Here is a 27,305-nt window from a genome sequence, read left to right on the forward strand (position 1 = left end):
AGCGGCAGAGTGTTCACCCCTACAGATTTTTAAGGCCAACATATTTGAGTCATAGCTCATTATGAAACCAGCTATTCATTTGTTATGTTTGCAAAAGTCAGTCCCCTTCAATACATGATAATTTTGTAAATTGCTCATTGGAATGTTGCATCTTCTATCAAAGATCTCACATTGTATGGAAAATTACAGCAACTGCATGCCTTTAAAGGCATTGCAGGGTGAAAGCAGTTATAATATAACCAATATGACAAAATCCTATACATTTTATACACACTATACTGCCTGATAAAATCATATTTGCACACCAGGTTTTGGAAGTGTCAATTCAATTTCAGGTTTATTTTGCAAAGAAATTATAATTTCTAAAATATTTATTATTGTTAATTGAAATGTATTATTTGAATAAGATGAGCAACAATGCTAACTTTACATTCTGGCTAGGGTCACTATCTGTGCGGAGTTGCACGTTCTCCCCATGTCTGTGTGCGTTTTCTCTGGGTGCGCCGGTTTCCTCCCACGGTCTGAAAGACATACTATTTAGGTGCATTGCCCATGCTAAATTCTCCTTTAATGTACCCGAACAGGCACCGCAGTGTGGCAACTGGTTGATTTTTACAGTAACTTCATTTGCAGTGTTAATGTAAGCTACTGGTGACACTAATAAATAAACTTGAACACCTTGGAGAGATTAGTGTTCCCTACTAATGGAAGATTTCAGAAATCCAGTAGATCACCCGAACGTGAAGCAAAGGCGATCCTCGTAAATGTGTATTTGATGAGTGTGGGAATAAGTTCTGCAATAAATAAATTATACCTTCCATTCTCCATCTGTCAACCAATATTGCAAAAGCACTCCTTTTAGATTACGCATCGAGAATTCTCAGCGCTGGAGTGCTCAGTTTATTAATAAACTGAACTGGATAGCAGGGGATTATTGTACAATTTTAACATCACTCCTGGCAATTTATAGAGAAAAGTTTAATTGTTTTGCAGTCAAAAGGCAATTAAAAGAGTGGCATAAATTCCTAATAGTAACCCCAGGAATATCCCAGAAAAACAGTGAAAAATCCAGTGTCAGGTCAGTGAGTAATCACATGAACAGCAGATTATTTAAAGTTACTAGGGCTTGGGTCACTGTCTGTGTGGAGTTTGCATGTTCCCACTGTGTCTGCGTGGGTTTCCTCCGGGTGCTCCAGTTTCCTCCCATACTTCAAAGATGTATGGGTTAGGTTGATAGGCCATGCTAAATTGCCCCTTAGTTTTAGGGGGTTAGTAGGGTAAATAAGTAGGGTTATGGGGATAGAGCCTGGGATGGGATTGAACATAAGAACATAAGAAATAGGAGCAGGAGTAGGCCATCTAGCCCTTCGAGCCTGCCCCGCCATTCAATAAGATCATGGCTGATCTGTTGTGGCTCAGTTCCACTTTCCCGCCCTCTCCCCATAACCCTTAATCCCCTCTCTTATCAAGAACCCATCAACCCGCTTCTTAAAAATATTTAGCGAGGCAGCCTCCACCACTTCAACGGGCAGAGAATTCCAGAGATTCACCACCCTTTGAGTGAAGAAGTTCCTCCTCAACTCCGTTCTAAACCGCCTCCCCTTTATCTTGAGGCTGTGCCCCCTAGTCCTACTGTCTTTTTTGAGCAGGAAGAGTCTCTCCACCTCTATCCTATCCATCCCATTCATCATCTTATACGTCTCAATGAGATCTCCCCTCATTCTTCTAAACTCTAACGAGTACAAGCCTAGTTTATTCAGCCTCTCCTCATAGCTCAATCCCCTCAACTCCGGTATCAGCCTAGTAAACCTCCTCTGCACTCCCTCCAGGGCCAAAATATCCTTGCGCAGGTGCGGCGCCCAAAACTGCACACAGTACTCCAGCTGCGGTTGATGCAGACTCGATGGGCCGAATGGCCTCCTTCTGCACTGTAGGGATTCTACGGTTCTATTGTATGATTCAGACCTCAAGGAGAGTGCAAAGCTTGGTCACCTGGTCTGCAGCATTCCTGGTTTTCAGAGCATTAAAAGCTGTTTGTGAGCACATGCAGAAATCATCTTGTGGACAAGCTGGGGTTGTTTTCCTTCGAGCAGAGGAGGTTAAGGGGTGCCCTAATTGAAGTGTACAAAATTATGAGGAGCTTAGATAGGGTAAGCAGGAAAGATTTGTTTCCAGCTAGCTGAGTGGTCAGTTACCGGGGCGGGGGGGTGGGAGGGTGTGCAGAGACTTGAAGAGATTGGTCGAGTGAACGTGAGGAAAATTCTTTTCACCCAGAGGTTGGTTGGCTTCTGGAATTCACTGCCTAAGTTGGTTGTGAAGGCTGAAACATTCAATCAATTTAAAAATATACTTGAATCTGAATCTGAAGTGCTGTAACCTGCAAATCTACAGACCAGGTGCTGGAAAATGGGGTTAAAATCAGCGGTCAATTTTTTTTTGACCAGTGCAGACAGGTGGGCTGAATGGCCTCTCTCTGGGCACCGTAAATTTTATATGGTTCTCTCCCTTACTGACTGCTCAAAGCACCATATCATGACTCACATTTTATCAACTGCAGCATAAGGGAAGAATTAATCTAGAGAGTTAGATCTAGTTGGAATTCACAGAGCAATTATGCCCAGTGACGCCATGAAGGACGGATGTTACAAGTACCAAGAGGCTGTACTCAGGACAAATGACAAACTCTACCTAAAACGTCCATTTCTATGATTAAAAACAGAAATTACTGGATAAAGTCAGCTGGCCTGGCAGCATCTGTCGAGAGAGGAACATGAGTTCACATTTCAAGTCCATATGACTTCTCCAGAGCTGAAGAGGGGGTTAGGAATGTAATGGATTGTGTAGTTACAAAGAGGGATGACAAAGGTAGGGCAGGATAGAAGGTCAGTGATAGGTTGGGGGATAGGGGTTAGGAGAGACTGACATGCTCACAAGGCAAAGGAAGTGTTAATGGTAGCATTAAAGTCTCAAGAGCGTGCTGATAGTGAGATAAAGGTAAGATAGCGGAATTTGTTAACAGAAGAACCAATGTCAGTGCTCGGTGAAAGCAAAACTAAAGAACAAGAAACAGATGGTCCTGTGGGGGAGGGGGGTTGGTATTTGTGACAGGACAAAAAAAAGGATAAACAACAAAGCCATAAAGGGTGAAGATCAAGGTGTAAGTTCACAATCTAAAGTTGATGAACTCAGCATTGAGTTCAGAAGGCTGTACAATACCTAATGGGAAGATGAGGTGCAGTTTCTTCATCCTAACCCCACCTTTTGGCATTTTTCCCCCACTGTTCAATCTCTCTTCATGAGACAAGTCCTTCATCCCTGGAATCAATCTAGAAAACAAAAATATTTTCCAAACGTGTTAGTAGAAAGAGCTAAAATGACTTGTGAATCAAATGCAATGCTTCCAACTAATTTTGTTGGTAGCACTAAGTGGGTAGCAGAGATGGGCAATGGAAGATAATGATGGGCAGTTGTCATGAATTATAAATTATAGACAAAATGTACAGCTATATTGGTGGCAACATTTCCAATGGACCAATGGATGAGACAATCACAGATCCGATCACGTCCCAATCGACCTGGAATATAAAACTTGTTTTTATAAAAATAATGAACGGAGATTGCATGCAAAGGTCGAGAGATAAGGTGACACCCCATAGCTTCCATTAGCTTCTTTTGACTATGCGTAGTTAGAAGAATAACTAGAAATATTGAAGCAAAAGAGAACCAGAATTTGAGGGGCATTAAAAGGAGCTGGTAGTAGGTGGTAGAGATGTGGAAATGTAAAAGGTGACAAGGCTGTTATCACCACTTCAGAATGAAGTACAAAGCCCAGATTCAATGCAGTGCTTAAAGTAGTAACACTGTATTACCCTTACCTACCTCCCGCCTGCAGGCATTCTGTTGTTGAGGATTTACCACCCCAATCATTTAATGGCGAGGAGATTATCTTTCTTACTGGTTATTATTAAAATGTCATGAATTTAAAAAAAAACACTGCTGTATTTCCTAATAGAAAATATATTACCTCCTCATTGATGGAGAACTGGGCTGGAAGATGAAACTGACCAGGGAGCCACATTCTTAAAGTCTTAAAATGGAATAATAGCTCACCTCCCAGGAAGCAGCAAAAAGCATAAAAGCCATCGATAAGGGAAGAGATTTACTTCATGATCTATATTACTGTGTAGACATCATGTCCAGCAACACGCCACAAGTAACTCACAGTTGTGAATAATTTAATGATGAAATAGAATGAAGGTTAACTCACAGAATGCAATGGTTTGTTTTGATGTGGTGAAGGAATGAACTAACCTGTTGTTAAAAAAACCACCTAGCTCTGACTGACCATGACCTATGGTGAAACTTTCTGATTGAAATACTTCGGAAATAGCACGTGGTCTCCTGCAGACTTCGAAAATGGGAACCATGTCATAGAGTCATAGGCTGGGATTTTCTGGCCACACTTGCCCCAGGGTTGGAAAATAGCACCCAAGGTCAACAGAACTTTGCATGGCCTGTGTCCTGCCCGCTACAGTTCCCATGGTGATTCCCATAGTGTCATAGAGGCATGCACAGAAATGGCCCTTTGGCCCATCGAGTCTGCACTGACAATAACTACTACAAAAGGTGCACTAATCCCATTTTCCTGCACTTATCCCATATCCTGGAATGTTATAATATTTCAAGTGCTCATCCAAATATGTTTTTAAAGTTTGTAAAGTTTCTGGCCTCCACCACCTTCTCAGGCAGTGCATTCTAGATTCCCACCACCCTCTGATTTATTTTTTTTCCTCAAACCCCCTCTGAATGTCCTGCCCTTTATCTGAAAATTATGCCCCCACTTGATTGACCCCTCAACAAAGGGGAACAGCTGCTCCCTATTCACTCCATCCATACTTCTCACAATCTTATACACCTCAAGCATATGGTTTGAAAAGCATATGTATTCAACAAGCAGACTATTACCTAATGTTAATACGTCTCAAATCACAATTGGGAGTCTAATTTATGACTTTCTGATTTCAGACACTGCATTATTCGACCATAAGTTGTGATGCAGGTTCTTTTATTGATGCATTCCTATAATTTTGATACACTTTTTTTAAAACAAATTTTGAAGCTTTTTCGGTTGTTAATTTGATAATGAGATACAGCAAAGTGTGGGTTTAATTTCAGTAAAGCCATTGAGAGAGTATTAGGAGAGTAGGAAATCCAGAGGTAAGGATTCATCTTCTGGTTGTGACATTTATTATTTGTTTCTGGGACATCCCAAATTCCTTGAAGACCACCACTTAGTATTTAGGGTGCAGACATCAGAGAAAAGGAATTGTCAAGGACAGTTAAGACATAATGGCTGATCAACTGTGAAACGTTTTGTACGACTTAATGTCCTTTTAAGAGCAAAATATGATAAACAAGCATTTAAATCATGCAGATAACAAGGGTAGCCCACACTTAGGGTATGCTGATGCCAGCAATGGTGGTCGGAGTAGCCAATGAGGCTAAATTGAGGCTCTACCTGCTGCAATTTTTCGAAGCCATCTTGGCCTTTTGGCTAAGATGAAGCATCAGTTCAAGCCCAGGAGGGGTGCAATGTCTCACCCTGTCAGCTTGGATCTTGTTTGATCGAGCTACAGTGTTAGCGCTGCTGCCTTACAATGCCAGGGACCCAGATTCGATTCCCAGCTTGGGTCGCTATCTGCGGAGTCTGCATTTTCTTCCTGTGTCTGCATGGTTCCCTCCAGGTGCTCTGGTTTCCTCCCACAGTTCGAAAGACATGATGGGTAGATGCATTGGCGACGCTAAATTTTTCCTCAGTGTACCCAAACAGGCACTAGAGTGAATAGGGGATTTTTACTGTAACTTCAGTGCAGAGTTAATGTAAGCCTGACATGTGACATTGATAAATAAACTCTCAAGAAAACCAAAATGGGATGCATCTTGTCAACTTGGATCTCCTTCGTTCCTCACGCGGGGACTGTGAATTGGATTTATTTTGAATTGGGTTTTTGGTTGGAATAAAGTACCAAAAAATATGCAAATAAAGGTACGTAACCTTGAAGTGAAGGATGTTTGTCCCAAGAATAAGACAGATCACTGCCCAATTTTAAGTCTTGTGGGAGTGGGTGAACTTTGAGAAAAATCTCAATCATGTATCACTTTTGTGAAGTTTGCTCAAACCTTGAAGGCAAGTGTTGCCAAACTTGGAAAGGTGATAATATTGCAATATAAGCCAACTTGCTAAGCACTGAACCCAGAGTCAGTGTATCTGATTAATGATTGCTGCATGCTGACTAGAAAGGATTCCTGTACAGGAATATAGGTGCCCAATTTTCTACATAATCACCCATACAGTGGGATTGCTTCTTCTTGTATCGCTTTCACTGCTCTCCCATGTGTGTCACCAAAGTGTCAAAATGACAGTGCAGGGGTCACGTAGAGAAACTCCCACTGAGCTGAAGACCTGGGTTTGAGTTGTGTTATTTGGCTGCAATAAAAGACATTCTCAGAAACACTGCCTTTGGAAAGCAGCAATTACTCAACCAGCCTTCAACACATGTGAAAAAGAATGATCCTAATGGCGGGGAACAGAACCATTTCCAGGCATCACTGTTAAACTTCATTGATTTGTGTTATGGTAAAAAAAAATCTACCCCACTCTTCAGGAATGAGAGACCTACCTCCCAAGCTCAGGAAGATTGATCCATTTTGTAATTGTGCCTACTAACATTCCACATAAACTGTATTCCACTTCCCTCTTATATCAAATGTGCCATTTAATGCAAAACAACAATAGGAAATGCTGGAAAATCTCAGTAGGTCTGACAGCATCTGAGGAGAGAGAATAGAGCCAATGGGTGGGATTTTCCAGCCGCAATCACCCCGAAACTGAAACTGTGGGGTGGCACGGTGGCATAGTAGTTAGCACGGCTGTCTCACAGCGCCAGGGACCTGTGTTTGATTCCCGGCTTGGGTCACTGTCTGTGTGCAATTTGTACATTCTCCCCATGTCTGTGTGGGTTTCTTCCGAGTATTCCAATTTCCTCCCACAATCCCACCTCTATGTGCTGGTTAGGTGCATCGACCCAAAAAGGTGTCGGAGTGTGGCAACTGGGGGAATTTCACAGTAACTTCATTGCAGTGTTAATGTAAGCCTTACTTCTGACTAATAAATAAACTCTAATATTGCCGAATGTCAATAAACTTTTTTACTGGTCTGCAGGTGGAACAGGAATTTTTTTTATTAATTCATGGGACACAGGCATCGCTGGCTGGCCAGCATTTACAGCCATCCCTTGGAGGGCAGTTGAGAGTCAACCACATTGCTGTGGCTCTGGAGTCACATGTAGGCCAGACCGGGTAAAGACGGCAGATTTCCTTCCCTAAAGGACATGAGTGAACCAAATGGGTTTTTCCGACAATCGACAATGGTTTCACAGTCATCAGCAGATTCTTAATTCCAGATTTTTTAAAAATTGAATTCAAATTGCAGCAGGTGGTCAGGAAGGCGAATGGGATGCTGGCCTTCATAGCGAGGGGGATTGAATATAAAAGTAGGGAGGTCTTGCTGCAGCTGTATAGGGCATTGGTGAGGCCGCAGCTGGAGTACTGTGTGCAGTTTTGGGCGCCGCACCTGCGCAAGGATATTTTGGCCCTGGAGGGAGTGCAGAGGAGGTTTACTAGGCTGATACCGGAGTTGAGGGGGTTGAGCTATGAGGAGAGGCTGAATAAACTAGGCTTGTACTCGTTAGAGTTTAGAAGAATGAGGGGAGATCTCATTGAGACGTATAAGATGATGAATGGGATGGATAGGATAGAGGTGGAAAGACTCTTCCCGCTCAAAAAAGACAGTAGGACTAGGGGGCACAGCCTCAAGATAAAGGGGGGGCGGTTCAGAACGGAGTTGAGGAGGAACTTCTTCACTCAAAGGGTGGTGAATCTCTGGAATTCTCTGCCCGTTGAAGTGGTGGAGGCTGCCTCGCTAAATATTTTTAAGAAGCGGGTTGATGGGTTTTTGATAAGAGAGGGGATTAAGGGTTATGGGGAGAGGGCGGGAAAGTGGAACTGAGCCACGACAGATCAGCCATGATCTTATTGAATGGCGGGGCAGGCTCGAAGGGCCAGATGGCCTACTCCTGCTCCTATTTCTTATGTTCTTATGTTCTTATGTAAATTCCACCATCTGCCCCAATGGATAAAATTCTCCAGCCTCCCAACTGCGTGTTTCCCGCCAGTGGGAGGTGATGTGTTATTTGCTAGTAGCAGGATTCTGGCCAATGTTTTGAGTCTGGATGAGTCCCTTCATCACAGCTCTATTCTCTCTCTACAGCTGCTGTCAGACCTGTTGAGACTTTCCATCAATTTTATCTCGAGTCCCTACAGTGCAGGAGACCATTTGGCCCATCAAGTCTGCACCGGCAACAATCCCACCTCAGCCCTATCCCCAAAACACCACAAATTTACCCCACTGATCCCTCTAACCTACACATCGCAGCACACTATGGGCAAGCTGACATGTCCAATCAACTTAACCTGCACATCTTTGGACGGTGGGAGGAAACTGGAGCACCCAGAGGAAACCCACGCAGACATGGGAGAGCGTACATACTCCACACAGACAGTGACCCAAGCTGAGAATCGAACCCATGCCCCTGGAGCTGTGAGGCAGCAGTGCTAACCATTGCGCCACTGTGCCACCCTGTTTCCATTTTTGTTTCAGATTCCAGTGTCCACAGTATTTTGATTTGATTTATTATTGTCACATTAGTTATGCAGTGAAAAGTAGTGTTTCTTGCCCACTGTACCAACAAAACATACCGTACATAGAGAAGGAAAGGAGAGAGTGCAGAGTGCGGTGTTACAGTCATATCTGGAGAAAGATCAACTTAATGCGAGGTAGGTCCATTCAAAAGTCAGATGGCAACAGGGAAGAAGGTATTCTTGAGTCTTGAGCTTTTATATAAAAGCAAAGTACTGTTGGCGCAGCCTAAGACTTCTCTGGCAAGCGATACAGTGGACTCAATGAATTTCTATATGTGTGTGTATATGCCTTTAACCACAGTGCTGATATGGAGCCGGTTAGTGACGCTCTGTCCCTGTGTGCCAAGCTCCGCGATTTAATATGCATGGTGAAATAATTGGAGCATGTTCTCGCCGCGGGGAGGGGAGGAGAGGAGATGGGGGGGACCCAACAGTCACCAATCGGCAGAAGTGGGGCAAGTAATTGAAATGTGGCAACGTGCGGACAAGCCTGTGTGACTTCCACTGCGTTAGCTCTGCCCGCACAGCCTTGGTTATTTACAGGGGCGCTTGGAAAAAAAAAAGCGGAGAGATTTATTGAGAGCCCCCCACCCCACCCCCAGCAAAATCAGGGCTGGGGAAATATGAGCTACAGGAGTGTGTAAGAGCAGCATCTTGGAGCAGTCGGCGGCGTATCTGTGTGTGTGTGTGTGTGTGTATATTTTTTGGGGAGGGGGAAAAGAGGAGCTTGAAGATCCGACATGTCTTCGAAGGAGAGACAGAAAGGGAGGCTCACGAAAGACAGCGTTACCCTGCTGCCCTGCTTCTATTTCGTGGAGGTAAGTGGATGCGGCAATCGCCGGCAGGTAAGACATTCCACCCCCCCCCCCCCACCCCGCACTTCCCTTCTATCCCCACCTTTAGCCACAAATAACTCCTGCAACTTTCAAACGGTGGCATTCCCCAAGCCCATGTCAATTCAGGGGCAGTCCTGCTTCCTCGCTGTCCGTGGTCGTGTCTCCCGCCCCAGTGATAAAAGCCAAGATGCGAGCCATTTATTTATTCAGCCTTCAGACCATCGTGCATGGGAATCACGTCGGCAGCTAGCTGAAGTGTGCACTCAGCGAGCAAGCATCGATCCAAAGTGGTGATGCCTCCAAGAGAGGGAGAGAGGGAGATAAAAAATACGCTACATCTGGGGCAGTATTTCCAGCATTCCCTTCCCAGTTGTTCAAGGCGAACGGTGCCTTCGATTAGTGCATTTCAAACACATAAAACGAAAAAAAATGTGCATGCACAGGCAAGATTCGCATTTACACCCTGGGAGTGATTGAGTAGTGAAAGCGGCAGCAACAACACAGTGCTATTTCCCTCTGTGTTAACATTCACAGGCACTGGAACAGCACTTTATTTAAGGAAAAGGCACATTGTTCACCACTGAATGTCATGTTGCAGACTAGAATACTATAATGCACCCTTCAAAATCACTCTGGAGAGAAGACACAGTAAATCACCAGAACCATTGTGTTAAGGGAAGCTTTAAACCAACTGCTTATATTTCCTTGCATTTTCCGGGGTCTTGTTGCTTATATTTCATATTCATTGCATACAATGGACAGCACCAGCAGCTTGCCAGTGTACCTGATGAACATAGAACGGCCTAGAAATAGCTGGCAGTGTGGTGAATGCCCACCATTGTGGGTGCATTTACAAAGTACAATTTGCATGTGAGATTGGATTCATCACAGCTTGCTGGATGATTTGTCTTGCTCCATCATTAGTCTTGTCAAAACCATTTTACTCTAAGCCCACCACCCCCCCAATTGCATGCCAAAAAAATTGCGAATGAATCTCATCAAAGCTACTTAGGGTTGATAGTCCATGCCAGAAGGGACATGCTAATGATGTGACTTCTGGTCCTCAAACTTCAAGGCCCCAGAACAAGAACAAAGTATCATGTCCACAGGTAGTAAATTGTTCTTGTGTTCATTTAAATTGACATTTAAAAACACCCACCTTTGGGGAAAATGTCAATTTTCCTTTCTGTCTCTTTTTTTGTTCTGCATTAATCCACTTACTTTCTTTCTCTCACTTTATTTCATTTACCGTATCAGATTTGACCTAACTTATCCCATTTCATTCTCTGCTGTTTGGTCAGTTTCATTGGCCGGCACGGCAGAGTGGCACAATGGTTAGCACTGCTGCCTCATGGTGCCAGAGACACGGGTTCGATTCCAGCTTCGGGTGACTGTCTGTGTGGAGTTTGTACATTCTCCCCGTGTCTGTGTGGGTTTCTTCCAGGTGCTCCGGTTTCCTTCCCCAGTCCAAAGATGTGTGGGTTAGGTTGATTGACAAGATAAATTGCCCCTTAGGGTTTATGGAGATAGGGCCTGGGTGGGATTGTTGTCAGTGCAGGCTCTCAATGGGTCGAATGGTCTCCTGTGGGGATTCTAATGCTCTTTATTCATAGAAGCCCTACTGTACAGAAGGAGGCCATTCAGCCTATTGAATCTGTACTGACTATGATCCCACCCAGATCCTATTCCCGTAACCCTGTACATTTACCCTGCTAATCCCCCAACACTAAAGTCAATTTAGCATGGCCAATTAACCTAACCTGCACATCTTTGGACTGAGGGAGAAAACCAGAGCACCCAAAGGAAATGCATGCAGACACGGGGAGAAAGTGTAAATTCCACATAAACAGTGACCCGAGGCTGGAATTGAACCTGGGACCCTGGCACTGTGAGGCAAGCAGTGCTAACCACCATACCACCCATTTATTCTTAAATCTGATTGGTTAAGGAAATGGATCTGAAGGTCAGGAGGTCCCAGACACTCCATTGACCTCACCCCACTATCTGCTATCAATTTGAATTTCCGGCAATATCCGGTGTGAAAATAATACAATCTGAGGGGAAAAAAATCCAATTTGCAACACCGTCCATGAGATATGCTATTCCACCAGTTTGTGGGGCATTCTTGCAAAATGCAGTAAATGTGCCTTTGTATTCCCTGTGTGGAGAGATTGAAGGATCATACATCCTGAACAATAATTATTCTCTTCCAGTTAGGAGAATATACTCATCTTTTATCATCTATTAAAACAACAGGTAGCAACAGAAGCTTACGCCGCTTTTGTGCAGTTTAGCTTATGATACCTCCTGAGCACAGAGAGACTGTAGATAATACCTGACAGAGATAGGACAATGAAATTCCTTGCTCTTTCCAGGACATTTTTTGTAAAAGAACTGAACTAGTCTTTCATTTTTCAATTCTATTCCTCGACGTGTCTCCAATGGTACTATTTCCTAATCGAACAAATTGCTGAATTTTGGAGATTAGTAGTCAGCTCCAAGTAATATCCTGCTTTTAATGTTTGCTGAGCTATCAGGTACAGTGGCACGGTGGTTAGCACTGCTGCCTCACAGCGCTAGGGACCCGGGTTCAATTCCAGCCTTGGGTATATGTGGAGTCTGCACATTCTCCCTGTGTCTGCATGGGTTTCTTCCAGATGCTCTAACTTCCTCCCACAATCCAAAGATGTGCAGGTTAAGTTGATTGGCCATTGCTAAATTGTCCCTTTGTATCAGGGGGATTAGCAGGGTAAATGCCATGGGGTTGGGGGAATTGGGCCTGGGTGGGATTGTTGTGGGTACAGGCTCAATGGGCCAAATGGCCTCCTTCTAACGGTAGGGATTTTATTCTATTATTTCACTTCCTGTTGAACAATGTAGTGTGAACCAATCCATTTCTTTGTTATTATATGTGGAGTACCCCAGACTCTTCCAATCATTTTATTCTCAGATATTTTCAGTTCACCCTGAGTTGTTACTTACACATAGCACTTTTAGTGATTGTACACATCACAATTTTAGCTTTGTATCAATGCTAAATTTGAGCATCACTGAAGGGCCCCGATACACTCTTCATAGATTTGACAAGCTGAGGAAATCAAGTCGGATGTTCCATGAACAAACCAAAATCTAGCTTGAATTTTTGGGAGGATTTTCATGGAATCATAGAAACCCTATGGTGCAGAAGGAGGCCATGTGGCCCATCCAGCCTGCACCGGCAATAATCCCACCCAGGCCCTATCCCCATATATTTACCCAGCTAATCCCCCTGACACTATGGGGCAATTTATCATGGTGAACCATGATCACTCTGCTGGTTCAGTTTGAATGTATTTGAGGCAGGGAGGTTGCAAAGCCTGGCTGCCAATTGCTTGGCATGCTTGGAAATCCATTGGATTTCCAATGCAATATGTGCGATGAGGAAGTGGCTACTCTCCCATCAGCACAGTAACTAACACTCATTAATTTGACTGGAGATGCCATCCCTTATGGCGACAGTCTCAAGTTACTTCTGTCTAATCATAGAATTATAGAATCCCTACAATACAGTAGGAGGCCATTTGGCCCATCTGAGAACAATCCCACCGTATCCCCGTAGCCTCGCATATTTACCCTGCTAACCCCCTGACACTAAGGTCAATTTAGCATGGCCAATTAACCTAGTCTACACATCTTTGGAATGTGGGAGGAAACCGGAGCACCTGGAGGAAACCCACGCAGACACGGGGAGAATGTGCAAACTCCACACAGACAGTGACCCAAGCCGGGATTTGAACACGGGTCTCTGGCACTGTGAGGCAGCAGTGCCACTGTGCAGCGCAATGCCACAAGGAATGTAAATCCATGGAACTGTTCCATCCTGTCCCCATCTCTCACTCACTCACTCACTCACACACACATTCCCCTATACTATTATGTTTAAGGTTGAAGGAGTTCAAGCACACCCTTCCTGTTCTGTAAATATTTACACTTGCTGCTGTTGGGAGTGAGCTCTGTCCATAATTTACGTATGTAAGCAAATACACAACTCTCTCCTGGAGAAGGTGACTACCATTCCTGCCAAACAGCAAGCAGCAACAATATTATATATCACCATGAACATAATGCATCATCTCAAGGCACTTCTAAATGCACATTATAAAACAACGTATATCACCGTGCCACATAGGCTACAGTGGTTAGTGCTGCTGGCTCACAGTGTCAGGGACGGGGGTTCAATTCCAAGCCTTGGTTGGCTGTCTTTGTGGAGCCTACACATTCTCTCCATGTCTGCGTGAATTTCCTCCTGGGCGCTCCAGTTTCCTCCCACTGTCAAAAGCTGTACAGGTTTGGTGGATTGGCCATATTAAATTGTTCATTAGTGTCCCAAGATGTGTAGGTGAGAGGGAATTAACGGGGTAAATGTGTGAGGTTGCAGTGATAGGGCTTGGGTGGGTTGCTGTGTCGGAGAGTTGGTACAGACTTGATAGGCCAAATGACCTCCTTCTAGGGAAAAAAAGAAGATATTAATTCAGGTGACCAAAATCTTGGTCAAGGAGGATGATTTTAACGAGTGTCTTCATGGTGATGCGAGGTGGAATGATGTAGGGAGAGTATTCCAGAGCATTGAGTCAAGCAGCTGAAGGCATGACCACAAGTGACAGAGGAATTATAATTGAGAATGTACAAGAGGCCAGATTTAGAGGAGTCCAGATATTTCAAGCGGGTTGTGGAGCTGGTGATTTTCGAGATCGCACTGGACAAGGCCATGAAAGGGTTTAAGAAATGAGGAGGAAAATGTTTGAGTCAAGCCCTTGCTTGATTGGGAGCCAATGGAAGTTAGCAAGCACGGGGATGATAGTGGAACAGGACTTGCTGTAAGTTAAGATGCGGACAGCAGAGTTTTGGGTGATCTCAAGTTTAAGGAAGGTAGAATGTGGAAGATCAGTCAGGAATGTGTTGGAATAATTGAGTCCAGAGGTAACAAGTAGGAAAATTTAATGCATACCATTGTTTGTCTATGATTAGAAGTAGTTAGTATGAATGCAATTCTGCCAAGCTGGAACTGTCCAAGACCAATAGCTACAATACACTGTAAGTATACTATTCAACTCCTCCTTGGAGACAGATTGTACCATGCCCACCCACTGCCATCCCCTCCCTTAGAGACAGAGTTGCCACTACCCCAATCTCAATGAAAATAACGAAACAAGCCTATCAGATTCATGGTTACATAGGACACAAAAATTCATGACTATACTATACCAATTGTTTTCTACCCAACCACTAATTTAAATACAGAATTTGTATTGATGCAAACACAGTTGATTCTCATCATCATAAAGTTTGCTGTGTGATTTGAGTGTCAAATCAACTATAGTGTACTTTGAGTCATATAACGCATTTGGAAGCTAAAGTCAGCATGTCACAGCTTCTTAGAATCCTTCGAATTATGTTGCCACTTATCTGTGTATCTTGAAACCACTTCTAGTGAGGTGTGAGGCCACTTCCAGGAGGTAATCTCGTTTCACTGCATACTTCACAGCAGCATCATACCTGCTACAGTATAACTGCAGATATGCTAATCCAAGCTCAAAATACCCATTGTTCATCTGAAAATGTTTAAATGCTCAGTTTAAATGTATTTTTAAGTTAGCAAGGAACCAACAGGGTAGAATATTATCTTTCAATCAGCATTCAATTTGAATGGAAATCTGAGCATGGAAGCAAGCATAGAGTGGCACGTGGCACAGTGGTTAGCACTGCTGCCTCACAGCACTAGGGACCTGGGTTTGATTCCTGGCGTGAGTCACCATCTGTGTGGAGTCCACACATTCTCCTCATGTCTGCATGGGCTTCTTCCAGGTGCTCTGGTTTCCTCCCGCAGTCCGAAAGGCATGCTGGTTAGGTGCATTGGCCATGCTAAATTCTCCCTCTGTGTGCCCAAACAGGCACTGGAGTGTGGCGGCTGGAGGATTTTCACAGTAACTTCATTGCAGTGTTAATGTAAGCCTACTTGTGACACTAATAAATAAACTTAAAATAAAAACGCACAATTTTCCTTTTCCTCTAATCAGAGATTTCCATAGTTGCTTGAAATATAAGTGACATCTATCAGGCTTCTGTGGAAAATATTGTGGTGTAACAATCCTGAGCTCATTCCAAAGGATCATCCAGTATGAATGTTTTATTGTGCACAGATTCTGATATTTCACTTCAAGATTAAAGGGAAAAATTGTTTAACATTTAGATTACTGAGTTAAATTTTTGTCTTTTCTTCTTAATTCTTGTCATAAATTACAGCGTAGAAACATAGAAATTAGAAGCAAGGGTAGGCCATTCGGACCTTCAAGCTTGTTCCATCATTCATTTTGATCACGGCTGGACATCAAATTCAATATCTTGACCCCCCTCTTTCTCCCAGATCTCTTGATCCCTTTAATCCTTAGAACAATATCTAGTTTCTTCTTTTGGCCTCAACTACATTCTGTGGTAGTGAATTTCTCACATTCACCACCTTCTGAGTGAAGAAATTTCTTCTTGCCTCAGTTTCCAAAGTTTTCCCACTTATCCTTAGACTATGACCCCTAGTTCTGGATTTCTCCACCATTGGGAACATATTTCTGAATCTAGCTTGGCTAATCTTGCTAGAATTTTATAAGTTTCTATGAGATCCCTGCTCATTCTTCTAAACTCCAGTGAATATAATCCTAACTGACTTAATCTCTTCTCATGACAGACCTGTCATCCCAAGAATCAGCTTAGAAAACTTTCACTATACTTCCTCTATAGCAAGGACATCCTTCCACAGATAAGGATACCAAAACTGCACACAATGCTCCAGGTGTGGCCTTATCAATGACCTGTACAATTACAGCAAAACATCCCTATCTTCAAATCCTCTCTCTATCAAGGCCTTCTTTACTGCCTGCTGTATCTGCACACTTTCTTTCAGCGACTGATGCACAAGGACATCAAGGTCTCAACTGAGTATCCGCCTCTCTCAATTTACACCCATTCAAATAATAATCTGTCTTCCCATTATTGCTATCAAAGTGGATAACCTCACATTTATCCGCTTTATACTGCATCTGCCATACAAATGCCCACACACTCAGCCTTTCCAAATTACACCGAAGCATCTCTGCATCCTCCTCTCAGCTTACCTTCCCACCCAACTTTGCATCATCTGCAAATTTAGAGATAATACATTCAGTTACCTCTCCCAAATCATTAATATATAATGTAAACAGTCGGGGTTCTAGCACCGAATGTCTCATAGCTGTGACCTGGACAAACTCCTCAAACATGTTCTGCCTTTCATCTCAGAGCTTCATTTGTGCATCATTGATCCAAGAAGGGTGGGTGAAGTGAGAGATCTTGGCGTACAAGTACACAGGTCCCTAAAGGCAGCATTTCAAATTGACAAGGTTGTAAAGAAGGCATGTGGAATGCTTCCTTCATTGGCATAGGTATAGAATATAAAAATAAGAATATAATGTTGGAATTGTACAAAACACTGGTGGGGCCACAACTGGAGTATTGTGTGCAGTTCTGGTTGCCGTGGGCAGGATTTTACGGCCTTGCTCATTCCAAAACCGTAAAATCCCGTCCGAGATCAATGTGCCTTTTCATTGTCCACCCCTCACCCGCTCCGATTCCAGTGGCGGGCAGGATAGAGATTAAGTCAGTTAGAATTCTGATCCATATTACAGGAAGAATGTAATTGCCTTGAGATAGTGCAGAGCAGGTTTGTAAGAACGTTGCCAGGGCTAGAAAAATACAGCTATGAGGAGCGATTGGACAGGTTCGGGTTATTTTCCTTAGAACAAAGAAGGCTGAGGGGTGACCTGATAGAGGTGTACAAAATTATGAGGGGAAAGATAGAGAGGACAGGATAAAATTGCTTCCCCTGGTGGAGAATTCTAGAGGACGTAGATTCAAGTGGTAGTAGGTGTAGTGAGGACATGAGGAAGAGCTTTTTTCACACAAAAGGAGTGAGTATCAGGAATTCACTGCTTGAGTTAGTGGTAGAGGCAGAGAGACCCTAAACTCTTTTAAAACATACCTGGATCTGCACCTTAAGTGTTGTAAGCTACAGGGCTTATAGCTGGGTTCAGGAAGGTGGTATTTGCAAGGGCACCTGGGTGTCCTCGGGCTGGTATGGACAAGATGGGCCAAATGGCTTCCTTCTGTGCTGTAACATTTCTATGGTTCTATGTCCTGAAACACCCTTACCCAAAAAGGTCAATTTATCTCAGTCTTTAAAATTCTAATGAAACAAGCATCCACAGTTACTTGGTGGAGTAAGTTCCAAATTTTCCATCGGCTTTGTGTGGAAAAAATACTATTTGATTTCACACCTAAATGGTGCACCTCTGATTTTATGATTATTTACCCTTGCTCAGAACTCCCCCTCAGGATGAAATTGTTTCTCTGTATCTACCTATCAAATCACTTAATCATAAGCACATCAACGAGATCACCTCAAAGCTTTCTGAAATGGAATTGAAATCCTGTACACCTGGAGTTATGTATATCTTATGAAAAATGCAATTATATCTGGGGAAGAACAGCTTCACTAAGTGCAACCCCTCCAAATATTGCCCACATATACCTTAGGGCTTCATGACATATCTTGCACTGGTCGCTGAACGCAGCTAAAGAAATAAAGTTAAACAAGATCTTTGCCAAATCCACTACGGCTAGGAATTTTTGGCCACCTGCCTTGCGGAGCATTAACTCATTGGAGGACAGATTGCCACCCCTTCTTCAGGAAGAGGCCCCGCCTCAGAGCACTACCATCAAATTTGCCCCAGCAGCGCCACCTTGAGCAGTGTCCACTGCTGGGACTACAAGCAGTCCCAACGATCTTAAGTGCTGGAGCCCCTAGGACTAGGCAGATGTGTAGTCCCACAGGGTCAGGAGGGAGGTGGGTGGTGTGGTCGGGAGAACTGGGTGGTGGTGATTGCCATGATGGCAAGGCCACCAGTTGGTAGGGGTTGGGTGGAGTGGGATGCCTATTCTGGAAAGTGGCAGGGGATAGGGGTGACCCCTCTTCATTTTCCCAACTGAGGCTCGAGCAGAGTGACCTGCTGGGCTTTCCCTCCACCCACCCCCCATCCCATCCTGGTGTGAAGCAGCTCCCAAATGGCAAATCAAGTTGAAGTTTACTTATTAGTGTCAGAAGTAGGTTTACATTAACGCTGCAATTAAGTTACTGTGAGAATTTCCTAGTTGCCACACTCTGTTGCCTGTTCAGGTGCATTGAGGGAGAATTTAGCATGGCCAATGCACCTAACCAGCATGTCTTTTGGACTGTGGGAGGAAACTGGAGCACCCAGAGGAAATCCATGCAGACACTGGAAGAATGTGCAGACTCGACACAGAAAGTGACCCAAGCTGAGTCGCTGGCGCTGTGAGGCAGTAGTGCTAACCACTGTACCACCGCATAGGCCACATAAGGGCCTCAATTGGATTGAGGGAAGTTTAGCTGCCGTACACCTTGGCCGCTGCATGTACAATTCTACACAGCTCGGGGGAAGGCAGGAAGACCACCCAGGGAATTTTACAGGCCGCCTCCACTGAAACCTGCCAGCAAGAACCCATACAAGTCTGCCCAATGAATCCATTTTAAATATGTTCTTCTCCCTGCTCCTGTGAACTAAAATATTGTCTTGTATTAATACAAATACAAGAATTCATGAACAAACTTTGATACTTAAAAAAAACTTGAAAAATAAAGTTCAAGAGGGTATTTGGCATGTGCCAGATGTCCTTATTTCCATTGTTAAACATATAGGGGGTGATTCTCCCATCCCCTTGTGCTGACTTTTTAGCACAGTGGGCTGAGAGGTTTCAGCGCTGCATTAGCGTAATGTGCGCTGGGTGGCCAGCCCCGTCTCCCAGCGCTGGATTCCCAGCGCCATTAGCTCTGTACCAGTAATAGGTGCAGAGCTGCCTAATGCAAGTGGCTTCTAATTTTAATCCTATTTACATGTAATTAGTGGGCCCAGGACTGAAGTCTCCAGGCCCACTATCCTCTCCCACCCACCTGGAGTATTTCACTCCAGCGGGGATTACAATAGCTCCCCACTTGCAGGAATCTTGGGGGGTGGGGGGGAGGGGGTGCATCCAGGCTGGGCCCAAGCATGCTTGGGAGTCAGCGATCAGGCGATGGAGGACTCTGAGGGCCAGCGTTGCGGGAATCGCAGAACTGGCCAGACAGGGGCTACTGCGCATGAGCCAATCTCAGCATGGCCACATCAGCACACATGCAGTGGCCTGCTCAGTGCAGTGCTGGTGAGGATAGGCACTGCCCTGTGAACTTTAACTGGAATTACACTAGTGCACTCAGCAATGCTTCTCTGAACTCCCACTGGGGAAAAAACAGTGTGATTTACTCCAGTTTTCACGTGAATTTGACACTTAGAATTTTTTTGGGAGAATCGCCCCCCATAGTTCCTTTCTTGTCAATTTTCATAAACAATTTTAAAACATATTACACAATGTTTAATATTCATAGAATAGCTGGCTTTAAATAATGTTACAAAGAACTAACACAGAAGTTCAATTGACATCAACGACTATGCAAAATGTTATTGTCTAAACTCACTCTGGATTTTGTTACCCTTGTAAAAGCTCAAGTACCAAGGAAGATCATTGCGTATGGCTAGAACTATAAAGGAAAATAACAATACTCTTTCAAAGGTATTCATATTCCTAAGTTCGATGGTTGCTGAATTTGCAAATGAACTCAGAGTCATTTAAGTCAGAAATATTGAGCTGTATCATTAAACTAAAATATAAGCAAAATATCGCCAACGCTAGAACCTGAAACAAGAACAGAAAATGCTGGTAAAACTCAGCAGGCCTGACAGCATCTGTGGGGAGATAAATAGAGTTAAATTTCAAGTCCGTGTGACTTGATTAGAGATCTGGAGAACAGCCATAAGGACGCGAAATGATAATTCTGTTTCTCTCTCCATACTTGCTGCCAGATCTGCCGAGTTTTTCCAGCACTTTCTGTTTTTGTGTCATAAAACTAGAAGTTGTTTTGCAACATGAATTAGTGATGGAGTGGAATTTCATCCAGTTGATAGGTGAAGGTGGGTAGAAAGTATCAGAGTGAAACTGTTGGGGGCAGGGGAGTGGGTACGCAAGATGTTTGGAAGAAAGGGCAGGGGAGTGACTAGTGGGCTCCCTGATTTCTTAATGTTGGGTTCCTTGATTTGACACTGAGGGTGTGATTTTACGGCCTTGCCCAACCCAAAACCATAAAATCCTGCCTGAGGTCAAAGGACCTTTTCATGGTCCACCCCTCGCCCGCTCCCATTCCTGTGGCAGGCAGGACGGTAAAATTCAGGCCTGAGTGCCTGCCGATGAAGGACTCCCTTAGGCTTCTTTGCCCCAATCACCGTTTGATGAATGCCAGTGGTGATGGCAAGAGGTCCTTAAGTGGGCATTAATTGGTTTTAAATTCCAACCAATGAAACAGTTGGACACTTAATACAAGAAAATCTTATGACTTCTGGATATTGAAGGCAAATTTCAAGACTATTAAAAATATTAATGTAAGAGTCTACATGCCAGGCAATATCCTTTTGTAAGTCAACACTATGCACCAGTAGATTATTACCTTAAATTCACAAAGTTATATTTTATATCAATTAATATCAACCATCTCTAGGAGCTACTCTCTATGGTTGCCATTTTCCACCTCATTTTCTTTTTAGTCACACCTGTTTTCCTTACACGCTGGTCTGTAGAAGTCACTTCTTTCCTCTCTTTAAAGAAAATATCAAACCCTGTCTCTACAATGCAGAAAGATGGCCATTCGGCCCATCAAACCTGCACCGACAACAATTGCACCCAGGCCCTATCCCCATAACCCTACATGTTTACCTTGCTAATCTCTCTGACACCAATGGGAAATTTAGCATGGTCAATCCGCCTAACCCGCAATATGTTTGGACTGTGGGAGGAAACCGGGGCATCTGGAGGAAATCCCCGCAGATATGGGGAAAATGTGCAAGCTCTACACGGACAGTCAACTGAGGTCAGAATTGTACCTGAGTCGCTGGTGCTGTGAGGCAGCAGTGCCAACCACTGTGCTAATCTGCTGTCCCTAGTCCTCAATGCTCTCTTTTACCATTTTGTCCTCCTACTCTGTAGACAAATCTATGTGTCATTTGTCCATTGGTCAGGTCTTTGTTCTGAGTTCTAAGTTGCAGCACATAATGAGGAATCTGCATTGCTCTGATTTACACTGTGGGCGGATAATTTAACTTGAAAAATTACATTGAATTTACAGCTCAGAAATGGGTTGTTTGACCCAGCTGGTCCATAGATTCCTTCTCCTGCCCTATTTGGATGTCAGCTGTGGTTGGTTTCACTTGGCTCTGAGTTTGAATTTGGTGGGATCAAATCTTGGATTTGAGTGTAAGAAACAAAGATGAATTTACTGCAATGCTGAGGGAGTATTGCACTGCTGAGAGACAGTTTTTCAAATGAGATGTTAAACTGAGATCGCCTCAGGTGGATGTTTAAAAGTTTATTTTATTCGTGTCACAAGTAGGCTTACATTAACACTGGGATGAAGTTACTGTGAAAATCCCCTAGTTGCCAACTGTTCGGGTACGCCGAGGGAGAATTTAACATGGCCAATGCACCTAACCAGCATGTCTTTCAGACTGTGGGAGGAAACCGGAGCACCAGGCGAAATCCCGTGCAGACGCGGGGAGAACTTGTAGACTCCGCACAGACAGTGACCCAAGCCGGGAATCAAACCGGGATCCATGGCGCTGTGAGGCAGCAGTGCTAAGCACTGTGCCAACGTACTGGCCCAGGTGTAAATGGTCCCATGGCACGATTTCGAAAAAAGAACAGGGGAGTTAGACCCAGCGATCTGGCCAATGCCTAACCCTCAATCAACATCACAGAATTAAACAGGATAGCTGGTCATTGTCAGGTTGCTGTTTTTCAGAGATTGTCCTGTGTGGATCACCTGCTGAATTTCCTACATTTCACTGGCTATAAAGTGCTTTGGAATATCCTCTTGTCATGAAAGGCATCATATAAATGCAAGTTCATTTTCACTTCACCTAACCATATTAACACACAATTAGTTCACTTCTGTCTTTGTAGCTCTGTACTATAACGTGGATAACACAACGAGCTGAAATAAAAGCAAATTACTGGAATCTGAAGCAAAAACAGAAAATGCTGGAAAGTCTCAGCAGATCTGGCAACATCAATGGAGAGAGAGTAGAGCCAACATTTCGAGTCAGGATGGCAGCTCTGGTGAAGGGTCACCTTGATTCAAAAGTTTGGCTCTATTCTCTCTCCACAGGTGCCGTCAGACCTGCTGAGATTTTCCAGCTTTTTTTTGCAACAATGTAAGAGTTACGTTGCACAGCTTCCTGGTATTCTCTGAGGGGAAATTTAACTTGGTGGCAAGAAAAGATTAACTTGTAACACCAGTTAATATTTGCTACTTAATGAATATATTACAAGAATTGATCCTTCATATATTTTGCAAATTAAGTTGGAGCGCTGATGGACACATTAAAATGTTTGGAAGATATGAAATTTACACCCTCAAATTTAAAATAATCCAGTTGAACATTGGCAATGCATATCTTTAATTTTCAGGTTTAAAGGGAGCTGATATTGATTTCACAAATTTTCCATTGTTGGGATTTCATTCTGCACTTATACAGGAACATTTTCAGGTCAGGAGGAATCATATTGCAGAAGAGGCGCTTTGGCCCATGGAATCCACACTGGCACATTAGAAATACCTGAACTCCCACCTAATTTCATTTGCTAGCACTTGGCCCATAGCGTTGAATGTTATAATGTGCTAAGTGCTCATCCAGATACTTTTTACAGGATGTGAGGTATCCAATTTTAATCTTGACTCAAGAAGTAACAGTGGGAATGAGATACATATATGGTGACAAATGGCCATGCGTGCAACATATCGGGATGATGTATGACGTGAATTGAAATCATAGTATAATGAAGATTTCTTAAAATAGTATCATTGCTTTTGGATATGCGTATGTGTGGGGCAGCATGGTGCCACGTACTTACCTGGGAGTTCAACATAGACTAAACTCAACATTAGACTTCATAGCATGTGGCTGCGGTCCCCTCCTTTCCAGTAGCCTGCTCATTAATGTTTCAACCTATTAATTACATTTCAAAATAATGAAACATTCAATAACATTTTCAAAGAAGTGCCATGGATGAAATTCATGTGTCTTCTTACTGCCCAATATCAATGCATTTTGTATGTGACATGTGTGCCTTTTCTTACTTTCAGAGTAGTTGTCCCAGCTTAAATAATTCCAGCAGCAAGCTTTTTGTGAGCTTAAAAATAAAGAAGGTTATTTATTACATAAGAACATAAGAACATAAGAAATAGGAGCAGGAGTAGGCCATCTAGCCCTTCGAGCCTGCCCCGCCATTCAATAAGATCATGGCTGATCTGTCGTGGCTCAGTTCCACATTCCCGCCCTCTCCCCATAACCCTTAATCCCCTCTCTTATCAAAAACCCATCAACCCGCATCTTAAAAATATTTAGCGAGGTAGCCTCCAGCACTTCAACGGGCAGAGAATTCCAGAGATTCACCACCCTTTGCGTGAAGAAGTTCCTCCTCAACTCCGTTCTAAACCGCCCCCCCTTTATCTTGAGGCTGTGCCCCCTAGTCCTACTATCCTTTCTGAGCGGGAAGAGTCTCTCCACCTCTATCCTATCCATCCCATTCATCATCTTATACGTCTCAATGAGATCTCCCCTCATTCTTCTACCCTACATTAACCCTGGAAATTCTAAGAAAAAAAAGTCATATCTAACTCACTCATCTCACACACTCCACCACTCACACAAAATGATAGAACAGAGGAAGAGAATAATATACAACTATAAAGTATAATTGTCTAAGTCTTCCTTTCATGGCAGGCCTGTAGATGCCCAGATGAGTTGATGCTTTTAGTTGAAGTGGAGATGGCGTCAGGAGAGGAACTCATTAAGTTACAAGGCTTCTTGTAGTTGAATTTCCAGAGCTCATGTTCTCCTGTGAACTTGGAGTTGAAACAGTTTGGAGAGAGTTCTTCTCCCAGTTTTAAGGTATTGTGGTTTGTTACCTTGGCTGCATACAGCTGGTTTGATAGTTTTTTTCTGATGGACATCAGTGCAACTCTGTCTCTCTGCAAGCTGCATTTGCCATTTAAAAAGCAGACAGAAAACATGGCTGTGCTCATCATCTGACCAGTACAGGTTCAAAACTTATTTTTCCAAAGCAAGGTGAGCAGTTGATTGCACACCCTGTGTTGTTGGTTAGCATTTTGAAATTTATCCTGTAGTGTTTGGCTGGGAAACCTTCATGATGAAACAGAGGGTTGATGGAGCCCCTTGCACATTGAATTTCACTGTTTCTTTTGTCCATGGTGAAATGGAGAGATGAGTCACCTGGAATGCCACTATTCTGATTTTGATGGTGTATGTTTAAACAAAAAGATGTGCGAGTTTCCTGGCTAGCCATGAATGCCCATACTTAAGTAGCTGTTTTACTCGAGATTGAGCACTGCCTGAAGCCCAAAATGGACAGGATCACATGATTTTCAGTGGCCATTTTAATACATTGGGTGGAATTTTCCAGTCATGTTTGCCCCAAGACCAGAAAATCCTGCCCAAGGTCAATGGACCTTTCCACGGTCCGTGTCCCGCCTGTTACGATTCCTGTGGCGGGCAGGACAGGAAAATTCCGATCATTGTTTTCGTATTCAAAAAATTTAAAGTACTGCCTGAAAGTTCATAGCATATGCATGACTTAAGTGCAAATTGAATCATGAGTTATGGAAATTTATCCAAAATATATTGCACAACAAAAGCTATCAGACATCAGATGCAAGATCACCATTTTACAAAAGCAATCAGGTTGTTAATCTGCAGATTTGCATGATCCAGAGAAAACTCCAGTAATCCTAATCAAGGGACTTTGGAAAACAAACATTATTCCTTTTATAAAGGGAAGTACAAAAAAATTAAATAAAGTGAGTTAGGATAAGTGGATATCAAGCAAGTGCACTCCATGTAGGCATTGAATCACTGGGGACAATTATGGAAAATTGCAATTTTTGGATGTCCTTGACAATAGATCATGACCCAATTCAAAGCAGACATTAGGGACATCTGTGAAACAGTCTTTCAGTTGTATATAGAACATTCATTAACTTGTAATGGCAGGAGACAGTTTTATATTTCAACTGCATAAAAATGGCTCCTGGTAATCTAAAAGTAAAATATTCTATTTCTGTCACAAATATTTAAAAATAATTGGAAAGAATTGACATGATCTTTTACATACATAATATATTTTGATGGTCACATTAATTTATATCCTACTTTTAGACATGATATTATCAAATTGTGTAAACTGTCATATCTATTTATTTGGCAGTTTTACATCTGCCATGAGCTTTCTAATTTATTCATTGTGGGCTCAAGTTCAAATTCAGTGCTTTTATTGCCCTTGATTGGTGACTGTATTCTCCTTTATAAATGGATATTTCGGTGATAGAATTAATCAATTGGGGTAATTTCCATGATGCACTTTGCATGTGTGGGTGGTGGATAGAATAGTTATGGTGATTGCCCCCACAGTAGAACTATAGAATCCCTCCAGTGTAGAAGGAGCCCATTCAGCCCATCGACTATCCAACAGTGCATCTTACCCAGCTGCTTTCCCCCCGCACCATTACCGTGACCAATCAACCTAACCGACACATCTTTGGACACTAAGGGGCAATTTAGCCAATCCACGTAACCTGCACATCTTTGGACTGTGGGAGGAAACTGGAGCACCCAGAGGAAACCCTCGCAGGCACGGGGAGAACGTGCAAATTCCACACTGTCACACAAGACTGGAATTGAATTGAACCCGAGTCCCTGGCGCTGTGAGGCAGCTGTGCTAACCACCATGCCCCCATGTTGTTGAATAGTCAGCAGTGTTCTCGATTTTGGTCCTCGGTCCTTATTGTAACGTGGCCGTGAGTTGCTTATGGAAATACTTCTCGATTGGCAGGTCACCGATCCAGAGACAGGAAATTTTCTATTTGTGTAGGGCTAACGGCAATTCCTTAAAGGGAAGGTCTATTAATATCAAGGAAAGGAAGAAGCAGTAACTTGGAGCAGCAAGCAACATGTCTAAATAACCTACAGAAGCAAATGCATCGCGCTTGAAAACCCCTGAGGTTTAAAATGCGCAACTGACTGCCATATCCATGGGGGCGATCTTATGAAAAACATTCCTGGATGAGTGTGAAAAGGAGAGTGTTCCTGATCCGTTTTTTGTGCCAGTCCAAATCTGCGATCTTATGCACTCAGCGCATAAAACGAGACCTCAAAAAACCGTTTCTTGCCTGTAAGGGGAGGGGGCGGGGCTTAAATTGCCTGAGAGCAGCAGAGAGCGCAATTGCACTTGTGCAGATCCCCTCTGCTCTGAGAGCAGAGCGATCTGTCACTCAGCCTCTGCTGCTCTCAGCCAGCCTCCAGGGCCTAACCTAGGCTTCATCCCCGCCACCCCCAGCTACTGCGGTTACATTGATCCCCATGTCTCCTGTAGCTTCTTCCAACTTTCCAAAAGGCTTTCCCTGACAACAGTTGAAGATCTCTTGAATTATGACTAGAAGCAATCTTAACTTTAGCCGAAACTGATGGT

The 27,305-nt window shown here is 43.4% G+C and overlaps 1 protein-coding gene across 1 annotated transcript in view; it reads left to right on the forward strand.

The window, feature by feature from the left end:
* Positions 1 to 9,182: 9,182 nt before the first annotated feature.
* plppr4a (phospholipid phosphatase related 4a) overlaps positions 9,183 to 27,305 on the forward strand; it is a 71,380-nt gene continuing 53,257 nt past the window's right edge. Inside the window, exon 1 of the mRNA XM_080196513.1 lies at positions 9,183 to 9,578. Coding sequence (XP_080052639.1) covers positions 9,501 to 9,578 — 78 coding nt within the window. The 5' untranslated portion in view covers positions 9,183 to 9,500. The remainder of the gene's footprint in view (positions 9,579 to 27,305) is intronic.

The sequence above is a fragment of the Carcharhinus amblyrhynchos genome, chromosome 9 (genome assembly GCF_965287045.1).
Source record: "Carcharhinus amblyrhynchos chromosome 9, sCarAmb.v2.hapA, whole genome shotgun sequence".
Lineage (NCBI taxonomy): Eukaryota > Metazoa > Chordata > Chondrichthyes > Carcharhiniformes > Carcharhinidae > Carcharhinus > Carcharhinus amblyrhynchos.